Here is a 25264-nt window from a genome sequence, read left to right as displayed (position 1 = left end):
TTGCCTTGGTGTGTCTCAGCCTCAAGTGTGTTCTTTGTTCTATTACTACAAACTGTTTTAAATAAATAATCATATTACTAGCAACGCACTATAGAAAATCCTGGGATGTGGGTTAAAATAAATTTGGTTCATGTTATGAAATTTAAATGTTGGCCTTTTCCTTTTGTTACCCAAACTGGGTAACTTTTTCACAAAAGTTTAATGAAATGAAATGGATGGATGGATGGATGGACGGATGAAGAGATGGATGAAGAAATAGATGGATGAAGAGACAGATGGATAAAGAGACTGATAGAAAAAGAGATGGATGGATAAAGCCATGGATAGATAAAGAGATGGATAAATAAAGAGAAGGGCAGATGAAGAGACAGACAGATAAAGAGAGAGATGGACAGATGGATGGATGGATGGGTTTGTATGAAAAAAATGGCTGGATGAATGGACAAAAACAATAGTAAGAATGATAGATAGCCAAAACGATGGATGGATGGATAGATAGATAAAAAAGATAGATATATAAAGAGACAGAGGGATGGATGGAAGGATGGATGGATGGATTGATGGGTTTGTTTGAAAGAAATGGCTGGATGAATGCACAAAAACAATGGGAAATTAGTACTATTTCAAAATTTTACTAAACATAAAATTCGGTGACTTAAAATTTTAAATTTATATGATGATAATTTAATTTCTTGTTTTCATTTACCACTGTTCAAGCTAAAATTGTCACTAATTGACTAAAAAATAAAAAATAAAAAAATAAAATGCATTCATTAATTCAGTTTAAAATGAGCTTGAAAGTCCAAAAGAATGCATTTTGGAATTTCATTAGAACCATAGAAAGTTATGAAAGCAAAACATATCCCTGCATTTTCTGATTTGTTGTTTGTTTTTGTAAACTTGGCAAATTTTACAAGTTTTGAAAATTTGGCAAATTTGACAGATGTTTTTTTTATTTTTTATTTTTTTGGTTGAACTGTTGTTCAAAGCCAATACACATACAATCATGATATTACTTAGCAATACCATAACTTGAAATTGCTAAGTAATGCCACACTAACAAAAGTGCAATTATCCTCAAATATCGTTGTTTGAGCATTATTTTCATATGTATTTATTTTTTACAACAGTTTAACAAAAGAAAAAATTACATATTTACATTCACCAGTGTATCTTTACATGTTAATGAGCATCTCTTTTTTTTTAAACATGCTGGAAGAAATTGCACAAATTTTGAATTTAATTCTTGGGGAAAAAAAATGTGTTGAATCTATTCTCACCGGGTTACAGGAACTCTGTCTGTTTCTCTCTTTGGTTCTGTGGAAATGGAGACAGAGAGATAAAAGAGAGAGGGTCATGGATGCAGACGGAACATAAGAAACATCTCTTGCCATTTCAGCACTATATAGCGACCCTTAAAATGGTTAAAGCAAGGGTGGCACAGTCAGTTCTGTGAGTTATAGACTTGAGATGACAAATGCAACGGAGTCACAGGGAATGAAGGAACATCTTGGATCTGCACAGAATACTTAAAGTCCCTCAAGACCAGCAGGGCTTGTTTAAGAAAGAGAGAAAGAGCTATTATACATTTATGATTTATGTATATGCAGAAAAAAAAAATAAATCTTTTGAACAATTCTGGTGGATCAGCGACAGATAGTTAGTATTCCAGCTCATACTCCCGCCACTCATTCAATCAAGTTAATTAATGGTTAAGGGAGTACTTAACTCGTTCAGCTTTTTATAGTTTTATTCAGTATGCTTTAGGCCTGCACAATACATCATTTAAGCATCGATATCACATTGTGTGCATTTGCAATAGTCACATCACAGGATATGCAATGTTGAGTCTAAATCATAGGAGCTACAGAACATGTGATTGTCACTGCTAAGTTTAACCATATATAGAGTGAAAGTTTAGTAAAGCAATTCAAAAATAACTTTAACGTATGTGTTTTTAAGGCCCATGACTGTGCATTTAAATAAGGTTTTATTTATAAAATTAATTTTAAGAGGTTCATGTGCATATGATTGACCACAGCGCGTTCCTCATTAGCTAACGCATGATTTACCAATGGGATGAATCCTAACACACTATAAATAACCAGAGTTTCTTACCTTAATTATCTTCCGCTTGAAGAATCCGCCCTTCCACCCTTACTCCTCCTCCCTTTTCTTTGATAGGGCGGCACGGTGGCTCAGTGGTTAAAACTGTTGCCTCACAGCAATAATGTCACTGGTTCAAGTTTGTATGTCGTAGTGCCGGCCTTTTCATTAATCAGCCATGAATCAGGCAGGAGGTTTTGGATACCAGAAAATAGACTTCATTAGCACATAATAAAGCCGAGAAAGTGCAGAGCAGACTTCAGAGCAACTTCTGAAGAGTTTGTTTTCTGTTGTCAAGCTTTACACATGCAGTTCCACCTTCTCGTGTTTTTGCTCTGCATATTTTCACAGATTTATCTCTTACATCTTTGGCTCTCTGCCCATCTGGCTCAGGTTTAGGTTTCCAGTGTTGTCTTTGCTAAATCCTTCTAGTATGGTTATATAGATAAGCTCTTGGTCAGGATCCTCTCCACGCCTTTCAGTCAAAAGTCTATCTCTCCATAGCAATCTATAATGTCATAAGCCATAACTAAACTAGGGGAGTTCTCAAGACCTACCTAAGCTTAAACTCCCCTCTCACCCTTCAAATGGGGGGGAGCCCCAGGCTTGAGGATCTTCTAAACTCGGGGCTCTCTCCCGGGACAGCATGCCAAACACGTCATGTTTTCAATCATCAGCTAAGTGTGAATTCTTGAAAGAGGGTTTAAAATTTGACCACATTTGGACACAAAAAATATGATGTTTGGAGGTGTAAAAAAGATGAATTTTATTTAATTATTTATACGATTTATGAAAAGTAAATCTTACTTAGAATTACTTTGAATTGTTTCTTGTCCAAATATTTACATTCTAAAGCAAAAATAAGATGATTTTGCATACCCTGGCAGATCATTTAGTTTGTTTTAAGGGAAAAAAAATAATCTTAATTTTTACATATTTCTTCTAAAGGTGAAAACAAAACAATATTTTTACTTGATCTGGGAATTATTTTATATTTTTGCTAGAAACAAGACAAAGCAAAGTATTATTATTATTTTTTTTTTCCGCATTGTGATTATTCAATATTTGAACCTGACTACTGTTAAACTTAATAGCAAAAAAAAAAAACATCAAAAAGAGCTAGTCAAACTACCTTGTCAAACATTATTATTATCGCAATATTTATCACAGAAAAAAAAATATCACAATATCAGATTTTTCCAATATTAGCAACCCTTTCATTACAGGCATACCGATAGATATGTGTGGTTTTGTGTGCTCTAAACCTTTTGCTCTCGCCTGTACCCACATGTGCAATGATGAAACCACTCTCCTAATCAGTGCTTATGCAATCAACAGTCAGTCCATCTATCTGTCTCCAGCCGTTCCTCTGCACTACTAAGACAGATTCCTCCAGTGCAGTGTACCATCTCTGCTAACAGCCCATTGACATTAGCAGGGCTGATCTTTAAGCACGGACAATCCATTGCCTGCTTGTTTTGTGTGCATGGTTGTTTACCTGCAAACTAAATTGCATTAGCATGGCTTTTCTGGTCAAAACAGATCCGGAACAGTGAATTGGCTCAAAGCATATTATTACATGGCTTTCTGGAATACTTGATTTCAATTGGTCAATCATGACATTCCAAGGTATGTTATTTCCCAGCAATGACTGATTAAACTAATAACACAGGCTCATCAGGGCAGTATTTATTGTCTTGTTCACTGGTAGTGAATATACAGTACATACATACATGCATACATACATACATACATACATACACACACACATACATACATACATACATACATACATACATACATACATACATACATACATACATACATACATACATACACACACACATATACATACATTCATTCATACATACATACATACATAAATGACGTGATGCTGAGGTTGGTTGCCTGTACAAAGTACATTTAAAATAATTTAACACATAACAGGCCCTTGATTACCCCGTTTATGCCATGGTCCTTTGGCATGTTTAACTAATTTGGTCTTTTTAGCACAATGTTTGTCTAAATTTTCATTACGTAGGTCTCACTTTAATGTGTGCATGTAAACGACAAGGGCATATCTAATAGCTCATAGTAACATGTGTAAGCTACTTCTTCGCATGTAGTTTTGAGCATATTTGTTGGTTAGGTGTACACCCTTGTGAAGTGTACATTGTTGAAGCCTCCAGCATCTGTCACTGAGTTACTGTAGTTAGCACAAATGTTTGAGGCCAGTGCATTTATTTCAAACTGTGATTAAAAGTGACCGGAACTACTTGCATATATAGGTATTGTGTATATATATATATATATATATATATATATATATATATATATATATATATATATATATATATATATATATATATATATATATAAGTACTGTATGTATGCATGTATGTTAATTTTGGGGGGTGGCATGGTGGCTCAGTGGTTAGCACTGTCTCCTCACAGCAAGAAGGTTGCTGGTTCGAGCGCTGGCTGGGCCAGTTGGCATTTTGTGGGGAGTTTGACTCAATTGTCAATGTTTACATTTGAGACGTGACTATTTAAATTGTATACTAGTCATTACGTGTAATCTGTAATCATTAAATGGTTCTATTGAATTGTCAGTCATTTATTTTTTTCCCTCATTCATTCTACTGTTTTATTTATGCCAAAACTTTGTCTTATTGTTAGCATTGCTTGAAAACCCTCATTTTTGGCAGTTAAAAGCCCTGTAAATTGCTATAAATTGAAGTTTCAGTGATTCGGCTATTTACAGAATTTTCAGAGAACACCGAAAATGGCTTAGAACTTCCGATAATTGACATGGAATTGGCTTAACAGTTACACAAAACATCTTGCAATATTAAGGTCAACAATTAATCGATCAATTGAATGGCAATTTAAATGCTGATCAATCGTGGGAATTTGTGGAAATTGATATATGTCATGTGCCTCTAAACTATTCAGTATTTATTTATTTGTTGAAATTGGTGAGTTGATATATTGTAAAATGTTTCAGTTGGAGATAAATAAAACAAAATTGAGGTCAGAATTATTAGCCATCCTGCATTTTTAGCCCTCCCTGTTTATTTTCCTCCCATTTTTTTACAAAAAGATTTTTTAACACATTTATAAATATAATAACTCATTTATTTAATCTTTTTTATGATGACAGTAGATGATATTTCACTAGATTTTTTTCAAGATACTAGTACTACTGACTATAAAATGTTTTTTTAAAACTTTTATTCTAGCTGAAATAAAACAAGTAAGACTTTTTTCCAGAAGAAAAATTATTATTGCAAATAGTGTAAAAATGTCCTTGCTCTGTTAAATATAATTTGGAAAATTATGAAAATATTAATAAAATAAATAAAGGGGGGCCAATAATTTTGACGTGTGTGTGTATGTATAACTTTTTGTAAATGCAATGTATTAAAAATCTGTTTCAATTACTTAATAAATAATAATTTTTTCTCTGTCACTTCATTCTAGCTCTTCCAAGCTACACATGTGGAAATCCAGGCCAGCTGCTCAACGGCATGCAGCAGGGATCCACCTTCAACATCGGGGACAAGATCCGCTACAGCTGCAACCAGGGATATGTTCTGGAGGGCCACACCGTGCTCTCCTGCCTGGCCACATCGTCCGGCACCGCTGCCTGGGACTTCCCTCTGCCCTACTGCCGAGGTGAGTTTGGGTCCTCTGGTTGAATCATGTGGGATTAAAGATCCTTAAGAGAAGCTCAGGAAAAGGTTAAAGAGTGTCTTTATCAGGGCTGACAGATACCCCAGCGTTTAGTAGCAGGTTGGATGCACAGTTCTGTTTTTCCTGGATGAGACACAGTAGAGCCCCTGAGCTGATACCTGCCGACATGTGAAAGCCACACAGACGTCTTGTGTGAGACAGCGAGGTCACGTGTTAGCCTGTAAGCTGTTGCCTAAGGGGAAACAATATCCAAATGCTTTTCGTCATAATGCTTTATAAACATCCTGACAGTTCCGGGCCAAATATTAAAGAGGGAGTTCACCCAGCAATGAAAATGCTTTCTATACTTACTCACCTTCAAGTCCTTATAAGCATGTTTTTGTATTTGTTGCTTTCTTTGGTGAAAAATGAAACAAAATTGAAAAATGATAATAATTTAGGTATTATTAATTAATAATAATAATTTGTTTTGATTTTTTTTTCCTTTTTCTGTTTTGCTTCACTTTGTTTCGTTTTGTTTTTCATTTCAATTAATTGTGTTTATTTTCATTTTATTTTGTTTAGTATCTTTGATTTCATTAAATTTATTTAGTTTGTTTTACTGTTTTGTTTTGTTTGTTTTGTTTCATTAAATTTCCTTTTTTGTGTCTTTAGTTTTGAATGACACTAAATTTCTTTTTCTTTTGAATTTATTTTTAATTTTTTTGTTTCACTTTTTTCATTTTGTTTTGTTGTTCCGTTTTGTTTTATTTAATTTTGTTTTGTTTTTGTTTCTTTAATTTCATTTAATTTCTTTGGTTTAGTTAAACTTTCTTTTGTTTTGTTTCTTTGTTTTTTTTTCATTTCGTTTTGTTTTGTTTTGTTTCACTTTGTTTCATTTTGTTTTTCTTTTTATTTTGTTTTATTTAGTTTTGTTTCATTTTGTTTAGTTTAGTTTTGTTTCTTTAGTTTCATTTCATTGTTTTGTTTTATTTTACTTTGTTTTCATTTCTTTTGTTTATTGTTTTTGTTTTGTTTTGTTACTTTGGTTTCATTTAATTTATTTTTGCTTTGCTTTTGGTTTTACTTTGCTTTGATTTATTTTGTTTTTTTTTGTTTAATATCTTATTGTTCTGTTCTGGGGTCAGTTCTTCGTAGCTCGCTTAAGTGATCTAGGATGAATTGGCAAATCCTGGATCTTTTAATCCGGATAACTGATCTCTGGCTAATTTGGTTCTTCAAACAAGTTCAGATTAAAATGTCTGGATGAACTGATCTGAGATCGCTGTGTGTGTTGTGAAGGACTGATCTATCGATCCTCGAAATCTTGATCAGCAATGCAACGATTGGCTGACAGCACAGCAGCGTTATGACATCATCTGATCAATATTTAATTATCCATGTAAGCTAAATTACATAAAATTAGTGGTAAACGTTTTTTTAAGTATGATACGCAATAACTTACACCTTGTGGGCTGCATGCTTGACCCATTTCATGTGTTAAGAGCAATTTATTTAGTTTTACAGTTAGAGCGGATTTTACTTATTATAGTAGTATTATTTTAGCCGTTTTTTTAATTGGTGTAAAGAACTAGTCTAAGCACTTTGTAATGAGAACTTTATTTATTTTATAAATAACTATTGCTTTATATATATGGTTAAAAAAATATGGGCTATTTTCCCAAGTGTATATAACTACTACTGTAGGAAAATATCAGAATTAGGTACATACTTTCTGTATTATCTTTGCTTGAAATCACCCAATCTAATCCTGTTTATATGAATTGAACATGCTCCCGACCAGGTTTGAGCTACCTGAACTGTTGCCATGACAACAACTCTCGGATCAGTTTTGAAGAACGAAACGATCCTGGATCGTGTCAAATTGTCAATAACCAAATCCACCTAACCGAGTATTCCATGTACAAAGAAACCTGTTTTGTTTTGTTTTGTTTTGTTTTGTTTTGTTTTGTTTTGTTTTGTTTTGTTTTGTTTTGTTTTGTTTTGTTTTGTTTTGCTTTGCTTTGCTTTGCTTTGTTCTGTTTTAATGAAATAAATCAATTCCATTGCTTAGAACCACAAGTGCATTGTTTTATGACTTTTGTAGCATAAGCACTATTAAACCGAAGTCTTCTAATCTCTTTCTCTGTGGTGAAACCTAAAGATACCATTGGCTCATCTGCTTTCGAGGGGAGGGGCTAACCGAATAGTCAGCAGATATGAAATGCTTACATATTTAGTTGAGTCAGTTACACTCAAAAGAGAGGCTCATAAATATGCATTAATGAGCTCTGTACATGCATGAGTGCTCTTGTAAAAACATACACCGGTCTTACAGTCAATAAAACAATTCAAAGTACTCCACAGATAATAGCATGTATAATGTATTAGACATATGCGAGTGGCTGTGGTCTCCAGATCGAGTGTGAGCGTCTTTTTCGCAGGCCAGTATGAACCAGGGCCATCTGTGCCCGGGCTGGGGGACAGGAAGCCCACGTAAAGGCACACATGCTCAGACACCCGATGCCAGAAGAAGACCCCCTCATGCCAGTGCTGAAGCTCCACTATCCCTCACTGGCGGCCATCCTTCCCTCGGGCTTCTTTTTCACATTGTACACTTTTTGTTCTTCTTGTCCCTTTATGATTCTCATCCTTACACCACTCCACTTTCTCCTGCCAGATGTTGACAATGTGTCTGCTTCATTGCTGTGGTGCTGTAGTGTCATTGAGTAAGAAATGACGGTTTTTTGTTTATACTTTTGATAGTTCCTATTGTATTTTTGCAAGTAATTTTGTAGTTTGGATTTATTGAGAGTAAGTGCAATTTTTAATTGATTTAAAAAGATTAAATCCTGCTCAACAAGGCAGCTTTTAATTCATCAAATATACACTACAAATTGTAAAATTGTGAAATGTTATTGCACTATAAAATAACTGTTTAAAAGTGCTTTTTAATTTAATTTGGTTTATTCTAGGGATTTTGATGGTATATTTTCAGCTTCATCACTCCAGTCTTCAGAGATTATTGTTGTTGTTGTTGTTATTATTGTTGTTGTTATTATTATTATTATTATTATTATAGTAATAATAATAATAATATTATTATAATAATAATAATAATTATTATTATTGGTAATAGTAATAAAAGCAATAATGGCTGGATTAATAATTTCATTGGAAACTACATACAATAAGTAATAAATAAATAAGTATTTTAACAACTTAACTTTTTTATGCCGCTTTGATGAACAGAATAATTAAAAAAAAAATAAAAAAGCATAAAAAAGACCCTAAATTTTTGACTGGTAGAGTATGTACATATGGAATTTAATGAAATAACAGGAGTAAAAAATGGTTATTTTGTATATTGTATAGTTTATATTGTATTTGATGAATTTTGCTAATTCATTCCATCATGCCTAAATACATTATAATGGATTCAAAGTCATTCAGTTTTGTTCATTTACTTATATTAGCTCATAAACCATTTTATTACTTATTGGTTTCATTCAAATTCAAAATGATAACAGTTTCTGTTTATGTATGATTGTTTATCATATCTTACAGATTAAGAAGATAAGTATTCAATATATTTAAAGGTTCATTTTAATAACTCATTTATAATAATATATAATTTGTCTTGGTCATGATGACAGTAAAAAAAAGCTGCTAGTTTTGATGTAGTCAAAGTGATTTTTTTAAAGGCTAGGTTTATTAGGTTTATATATTTAAATAACTTAAGGAAACAAGACCTTTTACAGATGAAAAACAGTGTGATGGGAAATACTAAAACATTCCTTGCTTTGTTAAAAACATCACTGACTAGGGAAATATTTGGAATATTTAGGGGAAAAGAATGATAGTTTTACAAGAGGGCTAATAAACTTCTACTGCATTTATAAATACCAAAGTTCTACATGCACAGAAAACAGCAAAAAAAAAGCTGCAGTCGCCTACGGCAGACAATTCCTCTCAGCCTGAGGTTCTGGGTGGCCAGAAGGTGGCATTAGGTCGGTCATTTCTTTTAAAGGAGTCTCACTGTGTCAGAAAGCCTCCAGAAGCCTCTCTGTCCTCATTAGTGCAAATCTTTCAGGCCTCTTCTACGTCCACACTGCCTTATTTACCATTTCTCTTAGAGCATATTATAAATATTTGATCTAATATGCTCATATGCCTGCATTATTGATATACATTAATAAATATCTTCCCAAATGAATACATACTGTATGAATATGAATATATTCAGATCTCTGGCCTGTAAGCTTTTCTGAATCCCGCTCAACCCGCTCATTCACTCTCACTGTAGGGTTACATTCAGAATACTGCATTGAAAATGTCCAACTGATGGGCTGCTGCCATGACCTACATCCCTCTATGGCACCCTGAGCACAAAGGCTGAGTGAAAAAAAAAACGTTTTGAAAAAAAGTGTTCGATTTTAAATTAATTCTAAAATGTCATGAGTTTTTTTTTTTTTTTTTTTTCTATATTTCAGAGGTTTTTGTAAATGTGGGTTGTGGCTCCCCAAGTGCAATATAAAGTCCTGTGACTTTATTGATATATATTTTTTTCAAATGTTTCCCAAATATATTTGACAGAGCAATATTTTTTTTTACATTGTTTCCTATAATATTTTATTATTTGTTTTATTTTAGCTAGAATAAAAGCAGTTTTAAAACAACAGAACAAACCTTCATTGTACAATGATTTGCTCGTAGACTGTAAATAATATGGACGTAGTATCCGTGACGTCACCCATAGGTTTCTGAAGAGCGCAAATGATGCTACAAGCCTGCGTGGCCAACTAGTGCCATTTTGTTTGTGCATCATCGTACCAATTGGGGATACTGGGGGCAAAAAAACGGCAAAGAGGCAAAGCGTGAGTGGAGTACAGATGCCTGCTAGCATTTTGCTTAGACTAGTTTTTCTTTGGGAGAAACTGTTAATACATCATTACCTGTGACTCATTTGTGTACTTCATGTAATGTAATACATTGAGCCACTAAGCATTGTTCTTATGACATTTCACTACATAAGGAAAATGCAAATGTCTTCTAAACACTTAAAATATAGTCTGTGTTAGTAAATGCAGGGCTGTTTATGAAATCCAGGCATACCACTGTATGACAACATTTCAGACAAGTGTTTTAGTAGCCTACAGCTAATCAATCTGTCAGATTCTGGAGTGCATTACAGGTGTAAAGAAAAATATAAATGATAAATGATCTTAAATAAAACAAATACATTTATAGAGATGGCATTAAGTGTATAAAAGTTGAACTTGCTAGGAAATGGAGGCCTCTTGAATGATTTGTGAGCACAATTAAGTGCACACAGCATGCCATATTATTTGATAATTGTAGGAAATAATTCCAAAAGGACTAACTGTGTAAAACCACATGAAACAAAACAAAAATACAATGTACAGTTAAAGTCAGAATGATTAGCCCCCCTTAGAATTAAATTAAATTAAATTAAATTTTCATTTCCCAAATGATGTTTATTTTTTTTCTTCTGGAAAAAGTCTTATTTGTTTTATTTTGACTACAATAAAAGCAGTTTTTATTTTTTTAAACACCATTTTAAGGACAAAATTATTAGCCCCTTTAAGCATTTTTTTTTTCTGACAGTCTACAGAATAAACCATCGTTATCAAATAACTTGCCTAATTACCCTGACCTGCCTAGTTAACCTAATTTACCTATTTAAGCCTTTAAATGTCACTTTAAACTGTATTGAAGTGTTTTGAAAATTATCTAGTAAACTATCATTTACTGTCATCTTGCCAAAGATAAAATAAATCAGTTTTTAGAAATGAGTTAAAACTATTATGTTTAGAAATGTGTTGAAAAAATCTCTCTGGTAAACAGAAAACGGGGAAAAATAATCTGGGGGGATAATTCAGAGGGGCTAATGGTTCTGACTTCAACTGTATGTGTCGAGTTCAGCAGCTAATCAGCCGGAATCAGCTAAGGTGACATGGCGTCCAGTGAGACTTAACTGTCACTCAAGTAGCCACGCCCTTGATTATGCAGACTTAATATTACTTAATATATATGAAATGGATGAAAATCATTCACTCACAGTTGTCATGAAGTATAATATTAGCTATATACACCGACATCTTTCTTTGTACTAGGCTGTAAACTTTTTCTTCAGCTGTAAAGTTGGCCATTTTAACATTGGGGTCAGTAGAAATGTGCACTTTTTTGGAGACCAGGGCTAGCAGAATTATGATTATTACCAGTGAATACCAGTATCTTGAACAATATCTAGTAAAATATCATGTACTGTCATTATGGAAAAGATAAAAGAAATCAGTTATTGAAAATGAGTTACTAACACTTAAACAGAAATTAGGTAGTCGGCACCAGTGGTATAGTGGTTAGTGCGTCGACATATACACTCCGGTGCTCGCGGTGACCCAAGTTTGGTTCCCGCCTCGCGGTCCTATGCTGATCCTTCCCCTCTCTCTGCCTCCCATGCTTTCCTGTCAATAATCTCTACTGTCCTACACATTAAAGGTGAAAACCCCCCAAAAAATATAAAAAAATAAATAAATAAACAGATATTGGGTAAAAAATATATGGAGGTAAGAATTCAGGAGGACTAATAATTCTGACTATTATATAATAAAGTCACTGAATTGAATCAATGATCAAATCAAATTGAAACAAACTGAGTTCTTGTGAATGAAAATCAAATCTGGATCTTCTGAATCAATACCAAGGCCTACTGAGCAAGTTGATTAGAGAAGATGAGAGAGAAGTGAAAAGTGGTCAGATCTCTTCTCCCTCCAAAATCTGCTTCCTCTCCTCCTCTTTCCCCTGCTCTGGTTCTCTGTCGGTGTTGGCGCTCGGGTCTTATGGTGGCACTGCACACTGTTACCATGGCAGCCGCACTGCCCGAGGAAGGCGGTATGAAGAGACATGAAACACTGGCAGAGCATCTTTTGTAGGAGCTTAGATCTTTATGCATCACACATCATCCATTTATCCAAGCCAATTGAACAAGTCACTTCCTCGGGCAGTTCAAAGGAGCGCTTGAGCTTATTAAGAAAACTTGATTGACTAAAATCTAAAATCCTGGTCCGTTCAGTTGATGTCAGGAAAGAGGCCAGTGTTATGAGATAAATGTGGGTGCTTTTATTTATACAGCGATGTGTTTTGACATACAATGATGAATTATTTGCATGTGTATTTAAGTATTGTTCATTCCACTAGTGCAATGTTTTATAATGGTACAAACTATGGGATGTTATAACCTGAGAGAGAGGAGTGTTAGGTGATAGCACTTGTCAGACGATGATGGGTCAGTTTCATATTTTGTTCATTTATTCATTTTCCTTTCGGCTTAGTCCCTCTATTAATCTGGGGTCGCCACAGCAGAATGGACCGCCTACTTATCCAGCACATGTTTTATACAGAGGATGCCCTTCCCTCTGCTACCCATCACTTGGGAGCATCCATACACACTCATTCACATACATACACTACGGACAATTTTTTAGGGAAACCGAAGCACCTGGAAGAAACCCACGCAAACACGGGGAGAACATGCAAACTCCACACAGAAATACCAACTGACTCAGCCGAGGCTCAAACCACCACTTTTTTTTACAAAATAAAATATTTTCTGCCATAGCTAAAAAAAAAAAAAAGAATAATACAAACTAAAGAAGACTCTTTAATATATAATCACTCTTTAATATAGCAATTGTGCTACCTACTTTCCCATTTTCATATTTCCGAATAAAAAAATATAATATAAAATAATAAATGTATAATATATATGTGTATATATATATATATGTATATATATATATATATATATATATATATATATATATATATATATATGTATATATATATATATATATATGATTTACCAATGATTTAAATCGGTAGAAATGTCGAACAAATCGCGATACATGATACATTTGAACAGAAGAGGGCGCTGTGTTAACAGCCGCAAACTCGCTTTACCTTCACATTAGCACAGATTAAAATACCACACAAAACACAAACTGTGTGCAAAAACTGCAAAAAGATGTTTACTTACACTGACAGAACAATGAATATGATGCACATAAACTGTCAGCACAGTGAAAAACAACTGTCACAGACGTCTAAATGCAAAAAGTTGTTATAGGCAAACAAACCCTGTGGACCGGAACCAGGTATTGATTGTTCCTTTTTTTCCAAATTAGTTTATACATCTTTTAAAATGTTTGCTTATTACAGTTTTACTCTTTATATTAAAGAGTTTTCTTTAGTTTGTCTTCTTTTTTATTTGGAAATTGTTTTAAAATTTCAATTTAGTTCTGGCAGAAAAGGAAAAAAGTGCAGCATTTGAGAAAAAAAAAATTCTAATTCTCAAATAATTTTGTTAAACAAATCGTGACAAAATTGTATCGTGACAATAGTATTGCGAATAGTATCTCACGGTGAGTTGAGTGAATCATTACATGCCTAATTGTTTGGAGTCAAAATCATTTTGTTGGTGTTTTTGAAAGAAGTCTTCTGTTCGCCAGACGTGCTTTTATTAAATCCAAAATACATCAAAAGCTTTATTATTATGAAGTATTTTGATTCAACTTAAGCAAACTTGATTACAATATATACAGTTTGTATTTTTCTTTTATAATAAGTTTTTTTTTTTCAATTCAATGACTTACTATGACTGAAGTGATGTTTAAAAATATTAAAATACTAATAATTTATTATATACTTTGCTGTCTCTTCTGGTCAGTTTAATGTCTATTTTCAGAATAAAAGCTAGAGAATTATTTTAAAAGAGACCAAACCGACCTAAAATAAACTGGAGATTTAAATATCTTTAAAAAACACACATTTTTAATTGATTGATCGAATAATTAATTGATTCATTGATTGATTGATTGATTCATTCATTCATTCAATCATCCATCCCTCCATCCATCCATCTATTCATTCACACTAAAGAGCTGCAATCCGTTGTCTTTTTTCCATCTATTTGCATAATGAATTTTGACTGCTCATTGATCATTTATAACACTATACACTATTCCTTTTGACCCAATACAAGTATTGCTTTTAGGTTTTTGCAAATACTAAATAATTTTTTCATGAAGCCTTTTATAAATATTAGCATTTTAGACATGAAGTCACACAGTCTTGGTAAGATCAAACAGCCAAACTGAGAGGCAGAGACAAGTCCAGTGATCGGCGGGTTCTACTGAAGTGTGAAGGAAAGTCTCGGCTGGAATACCAATAGCCGGTCCTCCCTCCATTGTGCTTTTTTCCCTTTTCTCCCTCTCCATCCCTCTGTTCCCGAGCTCTCAGAGGCTTCCTCTCACATATGCTCTATGTCTCTCCGGGGAAATGTAAGAGTGACGGATCCGCCGGAAGACTGACAGGGCCTCGGTCCTCCCGCCGTTTTCCACTCACAGAAAAGAAATCATGCGATTAGCCAGTCACCGCTAATGAATCCCATGCTGGCCTGTCAGAGAAGAACTCATCACCCATCAGTGACAAGCGGCTCCTTCACCTGTGTGAGGCTTATACACACACACACACACACACACACACTGACAGATAGTTTGTTTATTCGGTTGCTGAGAGAGAATTCTGCCTGCTAGGTAGGTGTGATGACTCATTTTTTCTTTCCTTCCTCCCTCTCGAATTCACACACACATGAACGCCAACTCAACGCCTTCTAAACAAATCTGCCATCACTCTCTTTCTCCCTCAACCCTTCTTTTACCCCAGAGAGTCTCCTAGTTATCATTATGAGTCAGTCACTCACTCACACTGAGGCTCTTTGCTCCTTTACTTGCCTGGAAGGCAACACATTCAGTTGGCGTGCACCCATAATTCACCATTCTTCTGGAGATATCAAAGTGGAGGCTTTATGTAGCAGGGATGTCTTTGTGTGTCACATGTGTACTGTAAGTGTGACAAAAGGGCAGATTTTTTTTTTTTTTCTACATTCAAGCAGAGTTCAGAAGTACACTGCCATTCAGACTATATGATTTGGGATGTGTTAAAAAGATTGTATGAAACATTTAGTAGATTTACAGTAAATTTAATCATTTGGCAGCTGTTATTATTCATACAAAATGACTTACAAACAATAGAGTTATTAAAAGCAACAACAACAACAACAAAAGAATTTACATATATATTAAAATATTTCAAGAGTTCACACTTAGCTGATGATTTATCATAAGCTTGTTTGGCATGTTGTCCTGGGAGAGAACCCTGCACTCAAGGGATCCTCGAGCCCAGGGTTAAGATAGATCTCTAAAACTCCCCAACTGAAGTAGCTAAGGTAAACTACTTTGAGAAGGGAGCTAGACAGTGCCTGTTTTAATTAGTATGTTACATATGATGCATATCTTTGGATGGTGGGAGGAAACCGGAGAAGCGGGGGGAACCTACGCGGACATACAGTAGGGAGAACATACAAACTCCTCACAGAAACACCTACCGGCCCGGCGAGGACCAGAGCCAGCGGTGCTCTTGCTGTTAGACCAACAGTGCTAACCACTGGGCCTCCGTGCCGCCTAATATATGAGAAAAAAAAATGGGGAGAACAGGAGGAAGAAGGTTTCTTCCAGACAAACATACAATGTAGAATGAAGACTGTGGTTATTTATAGTAACTTAGGAATCATATGATTGGATGATTTTGATTAGCTTATGTGGGACCAGCTGTGGTAAATCATATTCACGTGATCCTCTCGATTTTAGTTTATAAATAAACTTCACATATATACACACTACCTGACAAAAGTCTTGTGGTCAATCCCAGTTGTAACTTGACTTTTAGTTGATAATTTGTAAAAGTGGCAGAAGGTAGATTTTTCTGATGAATAATTTGTTGAACTGCATCTCAATCATCACACATACTGCAGAAGACCTATTGGAGCCCACATAGACCCAAGATTCTCACAGAAATCAGTCAAGTTTGGTGAAGGAAAATCAGGATTTGGCGTTACATTCAGCATGGGGGCGTGTGAGAGATCTGCCCAGTGGATGGCAAGATGACCAGCCTGAGGTATCAAGACATTTGTGCTGCCCATTACATTACAAAACACAGGAGATGGCAAACTCTTCAGCAGGATAGCGCTAATTATACTTCAGCCTCAACATCAAAGTTTCTGAAAGCAAAGCAGGTCAAGGTGCTCCAGGATTGGCAAACCCAATCAGCAGAAATGAACATTATTGAGCTCGTCTAGGATAAAATGAAGGTACTGTACATTATTTCTGTTAAGTGACAAGTCTTTTACCTAAGCAAATTCAGACCTTTATTGTCCTAATTAAATTATTAAAAATCAAGGCATGATTATATTTTATTTTGTTAAAATAAGCGCCGTCTATAGGCATTTTTCTTTCATATAAGCCACTTGTGATACAAGTGATCAACTAGAAGTCCAGTTATTATTTACTGTTCCTAAAACTTGGATATGCAACAAGACATTTGTCAGGTAGTGTTTATGTATGTGTCACCATTGGTGTGTGTGGCCCCACACCAAGAAGGTCTCTGGTGCGAGTCCTGGCCGGGTCAGTTGGCATTTCTGTGTTGAGTTTCCTTGATCTCCCTGTGTTCATGTTGGTTTCCTCCAGGTGTGTCTGTGTAAGTAATATGTTATTGAATCTTATATGGTGATATTTGTAGTTTTTCATTTCCATGTAACTAACTCTTACACACATATATAATTGGTAGTCCATTATGTAAATCTGAAACAATATGTTTTACACTCAAATCATTATTCTGGTAAGGATAATAATAAGTCAAAATACAGAAATAAACCTTAATGGACAGACTTACTCTTTATAAAGACCTGAGATAACATGATATTTTGAATCTTGCGACTTTAAAAAGCGCATGAGCTTTTTGGGCAAGATGTTTCATCAGCAGAACATTTGACTGAACACATTGTACTTCTATCCCTGTCAAGCATAACATATTACACTTCCCTGATTAAGCTTAACTGAGATGACCAAATACTGTACCAGCGCTGCAGTTAAGCAGCTCAGATTTCTCCACCTAATGATTAAGGTGATTTCTACCTAAGTTCTTAATACCTTGTTGTCTCTGTTTACCTGTACATTTTCTGAATCTCTGACAGATAAATAACTTGCATTGCAGCTACAAAACAGTTTATATCTGCAGCCTGCTTGTCTTTAAACTTTTTAAAATTCGTTTTATGTAAGTCATGCGAGAGACAATACCTCTTTAGGTGATGTCGGGGAATAGACTTTCTGAAAAGGAGGTCAGGTATCCAGACTCAACTTTTCTTCATGTCAAAAAGTTTTGATTTCTTCCTTTTCTCAGGGGAGATACGTGTAGTGAAAAACAGAGGGGGAGTGAAGTCAGTGGGCCTGTTGCTTCGCCTTCACCCTCAGCTGGCTTCACCTCACGGACTCGCTGTCAGGAAGAAAGTCTAAGCATCAAGACAGTGAAAAATAGAGAGATCGCATTTGATTCACTAAGGAAGGTTGAGAGAGCCAAGGGGCTCAATTACCACAGCAGCCTTTAAGTGCCTATTTGTTATATAATCGTCTCCTTAACACACTTTTAAGAAGCAGAACAGGTTTCGACTACAAATAATTAACTGAATTTTACATAGCTCTCAATTAATTACCCCCATGTTACAGTGTGTTGCATCACTGGCCTGCAAGGGTAGCCCGGAACCTCAAGACCGCCATTGTGTGTCACGACATCTCATCATTTTCCTATTTTCATCCATTTCTCTTGCAGACGACCAATGAATTTGATTTAATCAGTTATTTTTGTCTCTCTTTACAGCGGATGATGGTTGTGGTGGCACTTTACGGGGTCAAAGCGGTGTTATTACCAGTCCAAATTACCCCCAGGAGTACAACAACAACGCAGACTGCACCTGGACCATCCTAGCCGAACCAGGAGACACCATCGCTCTGGTCTTCTCCGACTTTCAATTGGAAGAAGACTATGATGTACTGGAGATAACCGGCACAGAAGGATCATCTCAGTGGTGAGTGCCTAGCATTTTGGTTTTCAGGCGAACTGAAGTACACTGCTCATTGTCTATCTTTTATCTGGCATTTATCTGGAATTGCCTGTAAGCTAGCTTACTGCAGCTCACATGGTCACCATCTGAAGCTAAGCAGGGTTGTGCCTGGTTAGTACCTGGATGAGAGACCACATGGGAAAATATAGTTACTGTTTGAAATGGTTCTACCGAGGCCACCCCATGGTTTGTGTTGGTCCTTGTGCCACAGCAAAGTGATAGGTACACTGTTCTGTCAGTGAGTATTGTCAATGTTATTTTACTCAGCGGCCATCTTTGAAATGCCTTTGGGCAGCATGCTCAGCATTCTGTTTGAATGGGGAAACATCAAATTCCCCAAAATTGCTTGCCAAGCTTAAAATTAAATTTCAAACTAGGAGTCACCAACAGCAATGGTCTCTTTATTTTATGTTTTAAATGTTTGAATCACACTAAATCTGCAGAAACTCATGTCTGGTCCGAGCACCTCCACCGGAGAATCGTCAGTCTATAGCTATTGATGATTGGCTCCTGTACTAGAAGGTGGCACTTTATTAGCCATTTTGACCATTACACTTTTCCCCATTCAAAACATGTGAGTGACATATCTTGTGTATTCTATGGTCTTTGGTACTGTCCATTGGATGAGACACTAAACTGAGGTTCTGACTCTCTGGTGTTATTAAAATTTCAGATTGTCTTTTAATGTTGCTTTAACACCAGACGCGGATGAAGCATCAAGCGTGAGTGATTTGCAAAGACACAAATAGACGTCCTGCGGTGCAGTTCACGCGAATGAGGCAATTTGAATGAGGGGAATGATGCGAATGAAGTGACACTAGTTGAGTGTTTTGTGGGTTTGACGTGCTTAATGGACATTTTGTGTTAGAAGTTGAAAAATCGGAACTTTAGCGGACATTTGTGCCGTGTTAACCAATCAGGAACTTTCTCTTGTAGGGGCGTGATTATGATGTAGCACCTGTTGTTGTTGCCCCAAGGGCAAGTCCTCCTGGCAACACTGGACAACAATTCATCAAACTGGGCTCGGCTTAGTTAGAAGCATCAGTGAAAGCCTCCATCATCCAGGTATATTTTCTGGAGGAGTTGATGAACCCTCAAAGGATCTAGTGGACTCAGACACAGCGCCGAATAAATATACACTGTTTTTTAGCATTCCTAAAACACACAAGCACAGCTGTTCTCTCAGTAATATCCATGTTAGCCATTTAGCAACAAAACTTGAGTGACCCGACAGACAGAAACCCTGCCCTTAATGTAAATCCGCGTCTATTGTGACGTGAATTTGACGTGCAAATGAATCGAATTTGACGTGTGAACGAATTGAGTAAACTCAAAATGTTCACGCATCTATTTACATGTAAATAGTGCTATTTATTCACACGTTTCGCATTTGGTGTGAACACAGCATCAAAAGAGTAGGTGAATGTACATGGCATTCTGGCCAAACTTGCCCACTAGTCTGTCCATCATGGTTTCCCAACCATCCTTATATCAGTTGGCTTCATCACTCTGTCTCCTCTCCACCAGTAAGCTGGACTGTGGTCTTGTGCAGAATTGCTGCTGCAACGCCCTACAGATGGATACAGTGCACTTCTAGTGGTTGGGGTGATTTCCCCCAAATTTGCACTTTGAGGGCCCAGAAAAGTACTATATATATAGCAAGAGTGCTTGCTGTGGTGCTGTTGGCAGCGGGTGGTTGTTTTACGAGAGAGTTGAAGCCAGGAGAACCACACAGTCATGAAACATCTCAGCACTCGTTCAATGGAACAGAACCAAATCACAGCTTGATTCAATTATTCAGCACATAATGCGCACAGAGCTTGGACCAAATAGAGGGTATAAAAAGTGTTGCAGTCCATCGCAAACCTTGTCTGGGGAGCACAGGAGTACTGTTCATTTATGAAAATGGTTTTATTGGTCTCTTAGCCTTCCTGTTCACACAATTTCCTTTTCACACTCATTAAGTACAGTAACAGGCTCTCAGAAATTCTTATTGGATCAGTACATGGACTTTTTTGTATCAGGCAATGGGCCTAAATATGTGACTCTATTAGCATAAGATTAGGTTGGAATTGTGGTCTTAGGAGTGCAATGGGGAAATGAGGAAGTTTCCCGAAGGTTGGACAATTTTGGGTAGTACTCTATAATGAGATTGGTGGTAGTTAAATCTGACAACAACAACAAAAAAAGCAAAAAACAAATTTACCATTATTGACTAAAGAATTTAAGATTCCTGGCCCCATAATCTGCATCCACCTCTTATGCTGCTTTTCCACTATGAGGTCGAATTGTTCTGTTTGCTTAACCATACCTTTTATTGCAGATCCTGTCCAGTTAGCACAGAAAAGATTTCCTTTTCCACTGTGGTGCTTTAAACAAAACTCGTTGCCTTGGTAATGAAAGTGTAACGTAAACAGCAATATGGACAAGTATAAGATATTTGGGGACTCTTTGGTGATTTTTTCTCATATTTACTTCATTAAGTAACAAAAACGAAATAAATAAAAAAGGGCATTTTCGCCAGGCAATACTGTCAGAACCAGTTTAGCATGCCTGTCTAACAATGCCTTAAATTCTGCAATGAGAATGGTTTGTAATGTTACCTTGACAATTCTTAGAATGGTTGGGCACAATAGTGGAAACGAGTCTTAGGGCGCACTTACACTATGCTTTCCGAGCAAGGCCCATTTCCTTGATCATTTGAGAAGTGGGAATTTACTCACCAAATCCCAAATTAATGTGTTTTTTACACCCGATTCACAGTGTCGACGCTTGACGGAGGGTGTGTCTGAAATTGGGTTTGATGCGATTGTCATAGCAGCGTCATCCAATGAAATTAGTCCGCAATCGGCTACTGTCTGAGCTGGTGTATTTGCATACAGCGATCTGATTGGCTGATGCTTCCGTTGGTGCTTGAAAAGTTGAGAAAGTTCCAACTTCTGCAGCGAGCAACACCGATGGACCCACAATTCATTATAACAATGCTTGACATCACCCAATGGGAAGCATTGACACTAACATGTGAATGGGGCGTTAATTTTGATAGTACAATAATTAATCTATAGTACAAGAAAATACTGTTGAAGTCAATGGCTAGTCAGTGGTTATCACCACCAGTCTTTGCATTGGTTTTCAGCTCCTATTACCGATGTTGCTCTCTTAAGGAACCTGGCACTGCTGTTGTTTTATGTAACACATTTCCCTTTTGAAATCATCATATTGCTTTATTCATATGTCAATTGGATCCAGGTTATTTCTTACCACAAGTAAACCGCTACAGCATTTATTTTCAATTGGGTAGAGACCCCCTTGTTCAGCTGATCTCTGAGCAATTGTTTTAGCATGATTGCCATGCTCACATATGCCTAAATCAATCAAACCAAGGCAGAAAACCAGCAGGTTAAGAAACAAACGCTCTAAAATGAGCTATTCTGAAAACACTAAAACCCAAGAGTGGAGATTCTGAACAATAACCTGCATATCTGAGCATGTAAATTAGCACCTTATGTCTGTAGACCAATTAGAGTAGCCCATTTACTGTGGTGCCAGGAGTCCTCCCTCTTGCAGGGTTCTAGTTTTTTACAAGCATAGGCCTTATTGAGCTGTGACACTTTTCACTGGATTTGTGAAGCGTGGACGTGCATCTACCTCTCCGTCACGCTCTCTGAGGGTCAGCGAAGGAGTGCAAAGAAGAAAGGTTGTTCCTGGCCAGAGGAGGCGATCGATAGACCCCACTTTTCTCTGTCCCCTTTGCTGCCATCATGCTTGGGGTCACTGCTGAGCCCTTAATTAAACAGGCAATTAACAGAGGGTGAGGAGCAAGCAGACGGAGGGAGACGAGATGCTGTCGGTCGACCTTGGCATGTTCTAGAAGCCTCAGGGAGAGTAAATAAAGCAGGAATGAATGACCCAGCTCTAGGAATTCATGGGCAATTAACCAATGAAAATGCCTAAAAATGAACAAAAGAACCATGGGGTGATGTCTAAGCAGCCAATCATTGCACCTTATCAGGTGGAAGGACAGGTTAGTTTTAATTTCTAAAGGTTTTTCAGAGTCTTTAGATGTTCAGGACTATTTGGTAAATGGATTTTATGAAAACGGCATGTTAAACTAAACAGAGTAAAGGCTTGTGAAGGCTTAAAGTTAACAGGAAATAAAATAAATGATCTTTAATTTCATTAGTAAGATTTACCTAAAGCGTATTTATTGATATGGTACTTTTAATAAGATTTGTATATCTATTATGAAATGTAAATCGAGGAAATTCTGCTTTAGGTAGCCCTGCTTTCATCGTATTTAAAGTAATGTTAAGAGTAGGGGTGTTAAAATTGATTCTTCAGTGCACTACGATGTAAATGCCGACAATTTCTGGATCGGTTCAACGATAAATCCTAACCAGTTATTACGTACTGGCGTCATTCATCTCATATGTGGTATATTGCGGTAGCTTACTATGGTGAAGGAGTCGAGCGTGAGTAAATAAAACGCTCCAACTACTTAATGCTGAAACTCTGCACAATTCACTGTGTTTGCTGGACACTGTTTGCTTTCACTGACACTTTCACTGAAATAAAGAACAGCAGAAGCTTATATTTCAAAGAGAACAAAATCATCACTTCCTGGTTAACTGGCACCAAATATTAAAGGTAAAAACTGAATTTGCTGCAGTAGGAGAAGCTGCGTGAATATTTTCTTTATTTAATAAATGATGTGTGCATCAGAACGCAATCCTGATACACAGTGAACGCGCAGTGAAATGCGCATAAAAATACTCCGGTGAACAGCTCCCGAGCGTTAGAGCCAATTGCAGCCTTTTCTGTTGAGCGTGTGACTAGTTATAGGGGAGTAAGAACTCGCTCGACAAGGCTCAGTGAGCGAGCTGCAGGCACGTGCACACATAGGGCTCAACCTGTGCATGGCCTAAAAACAAGCCCTTTCTAGTCCTAAATTAAATTAAATTAAATTAAATTAAATTAAATTAAATTAAATTAAATTAAATTAAATTAAATTAAATTAAATTAAATTAAATTAAATTAAATTAAATTAAATTAAACTAAATTAAATTAAATTAAGCAAGAAGGTTGCTTTGGTTTCCCCCACAAGTCTAAAGACATGTGCTATAGGTCAATTGGGCAAGCTTAATTGTCCGAAGTGTACTGTATGTGTGTGACTGAGAGCGTTTGGGTGTTTCCCAGTGATTAGTTGCAGCTGGAAAGGCATCCGCTGTGTAAAACATATGCTGGAAAGTTGGCGGTTCATTCCACTGTGGCGACCCCTGATTAATAAAGGGATAAAGGCAAAATTAGAAAATAAATTAATGTATTTAATTTAATTTATAAATTAAATTAAATTAAATTAAATTAAATTAAATTAAATTAAATTAAATTAAATTAAATTAAAGATTGAGAATCATAGAATCACACATTTATATGCTACTGTTTTCAAACTTTTTACATCAGTTTAATGTATACATTTAATTAAAATATTTACAATGTAATGTAATGAATGAATGTTTCACAGATATACTGTTTCTGCCAGTCTGTATAAGTAGAGTTACATGATTGTGAACCTATAGAGCTAAAGCTCACATTGCTCAAACACACATAACACTGGTCTTGAATCTAAACGAAGTGGTCATCTTTGCAGAAACAACCCCCGGAAGAAGAAAACCCAGACTCTGCATGCAAAAATCAATATACAAGTGATCAGGAAGAAAAACAGTGCTGCTCATGTCAGGACCTGAACGTTTGAGTGGCACGAGACGTGACTGTGTGCCCTGCAAACAACACCGGACACTCAGTCTTCTGCCTGCCTGTATTGAGCAGAGCAGCAGGGTCACCAATGAATCACTCCAAAATCACTCCATTGCCTCTTTATCTGCTCCAGCACAGATCCAGAGAGCAGCAGAAACTATATCAGCAAGGTTGGCCTGCTCAGCAGAAGAACATGCTTATGAATTTGTAATGAAAGAGTTTATCTGTCTAGTTTCAGATAGTTTAAGTTGACCTTTTAAAATAATGTAGTACACTTGACTTGGTGAGAATGTGCAGCAAAAGTGCTCTGTGGCTTATTATTATTTATTTATTTATTTATTAATTTATTATTTTTTTATTATTATTATTTTGCGTTTTGAGCATTTTCAGATTAATTTAAAGAAATAGCAGAAAATCACAGGAGGAAATGTTATTTATTTATTTGAATTATTTTGCAAAGTTTTGTAAAATAATGGATGAACAACAACAACAACAACAACAACAGTAATTTAACAACAACTAATAATTAATGTTTATTATTATTATTATTACTATTACAGCGGAATGAACTGCCAACCCATCAGCATATGTTCTACGCAGCGGATGCCCTTCCAGCTGCAACCCAATACTGGAAAATGCCCATACACACTCTTTCACAATCATACACTATGACCAATTTAACTTATTCAGTTC

The 25264-nt window shown here is 36.0% G+C and overlaps 1 protein-coding gene across 2 annotated transcripts in view; it reads left to right on the top strand.

The window, feature by feature from the left end:
- csmd2 (CUB and Sushi multiple domains 2) overlaps positions 1-25264 on the top strand; it is a 543176-nt gene that overhangs the window by 148065 nt on the left and 369847 nt on the right. For both annotated transcript variants that reach the window (XM_087295937.2, XM_087295938.2), the window contains exons 4-5: positions 5590-5784; positions 18574-18781. In XM_087295937.2, the coding sequence (XP_087152063.2) occupies positions 5590-5784; positions 18574-18781 (403 nt within the window). The remainder of the gene's footprint in view (positions 1-5589; positions 5785-18573; positions 18782-25264) is intronic.

Source organism: Danio rerio, chromosome 19 (genome assembly GCF_052040795.2).
Source record: "Danio rerio strain M-AB ecotype USA chromosome 19, GRCz13ab, whole genome shotgun sequence".
In the NCBI taxonomy this organism is placed as follows: domain Eukaryota; kingdom Metazoa; phylum Chordata; class Actinopteri; order Cypriniformes; family Danionidae; genus Danio; species Danio rerio.
The sequence above is the reverse complement of the archived record's forward strand: the minus strand, read 5'-3'. Positions and strand labels throughout refer to the sequence as shown.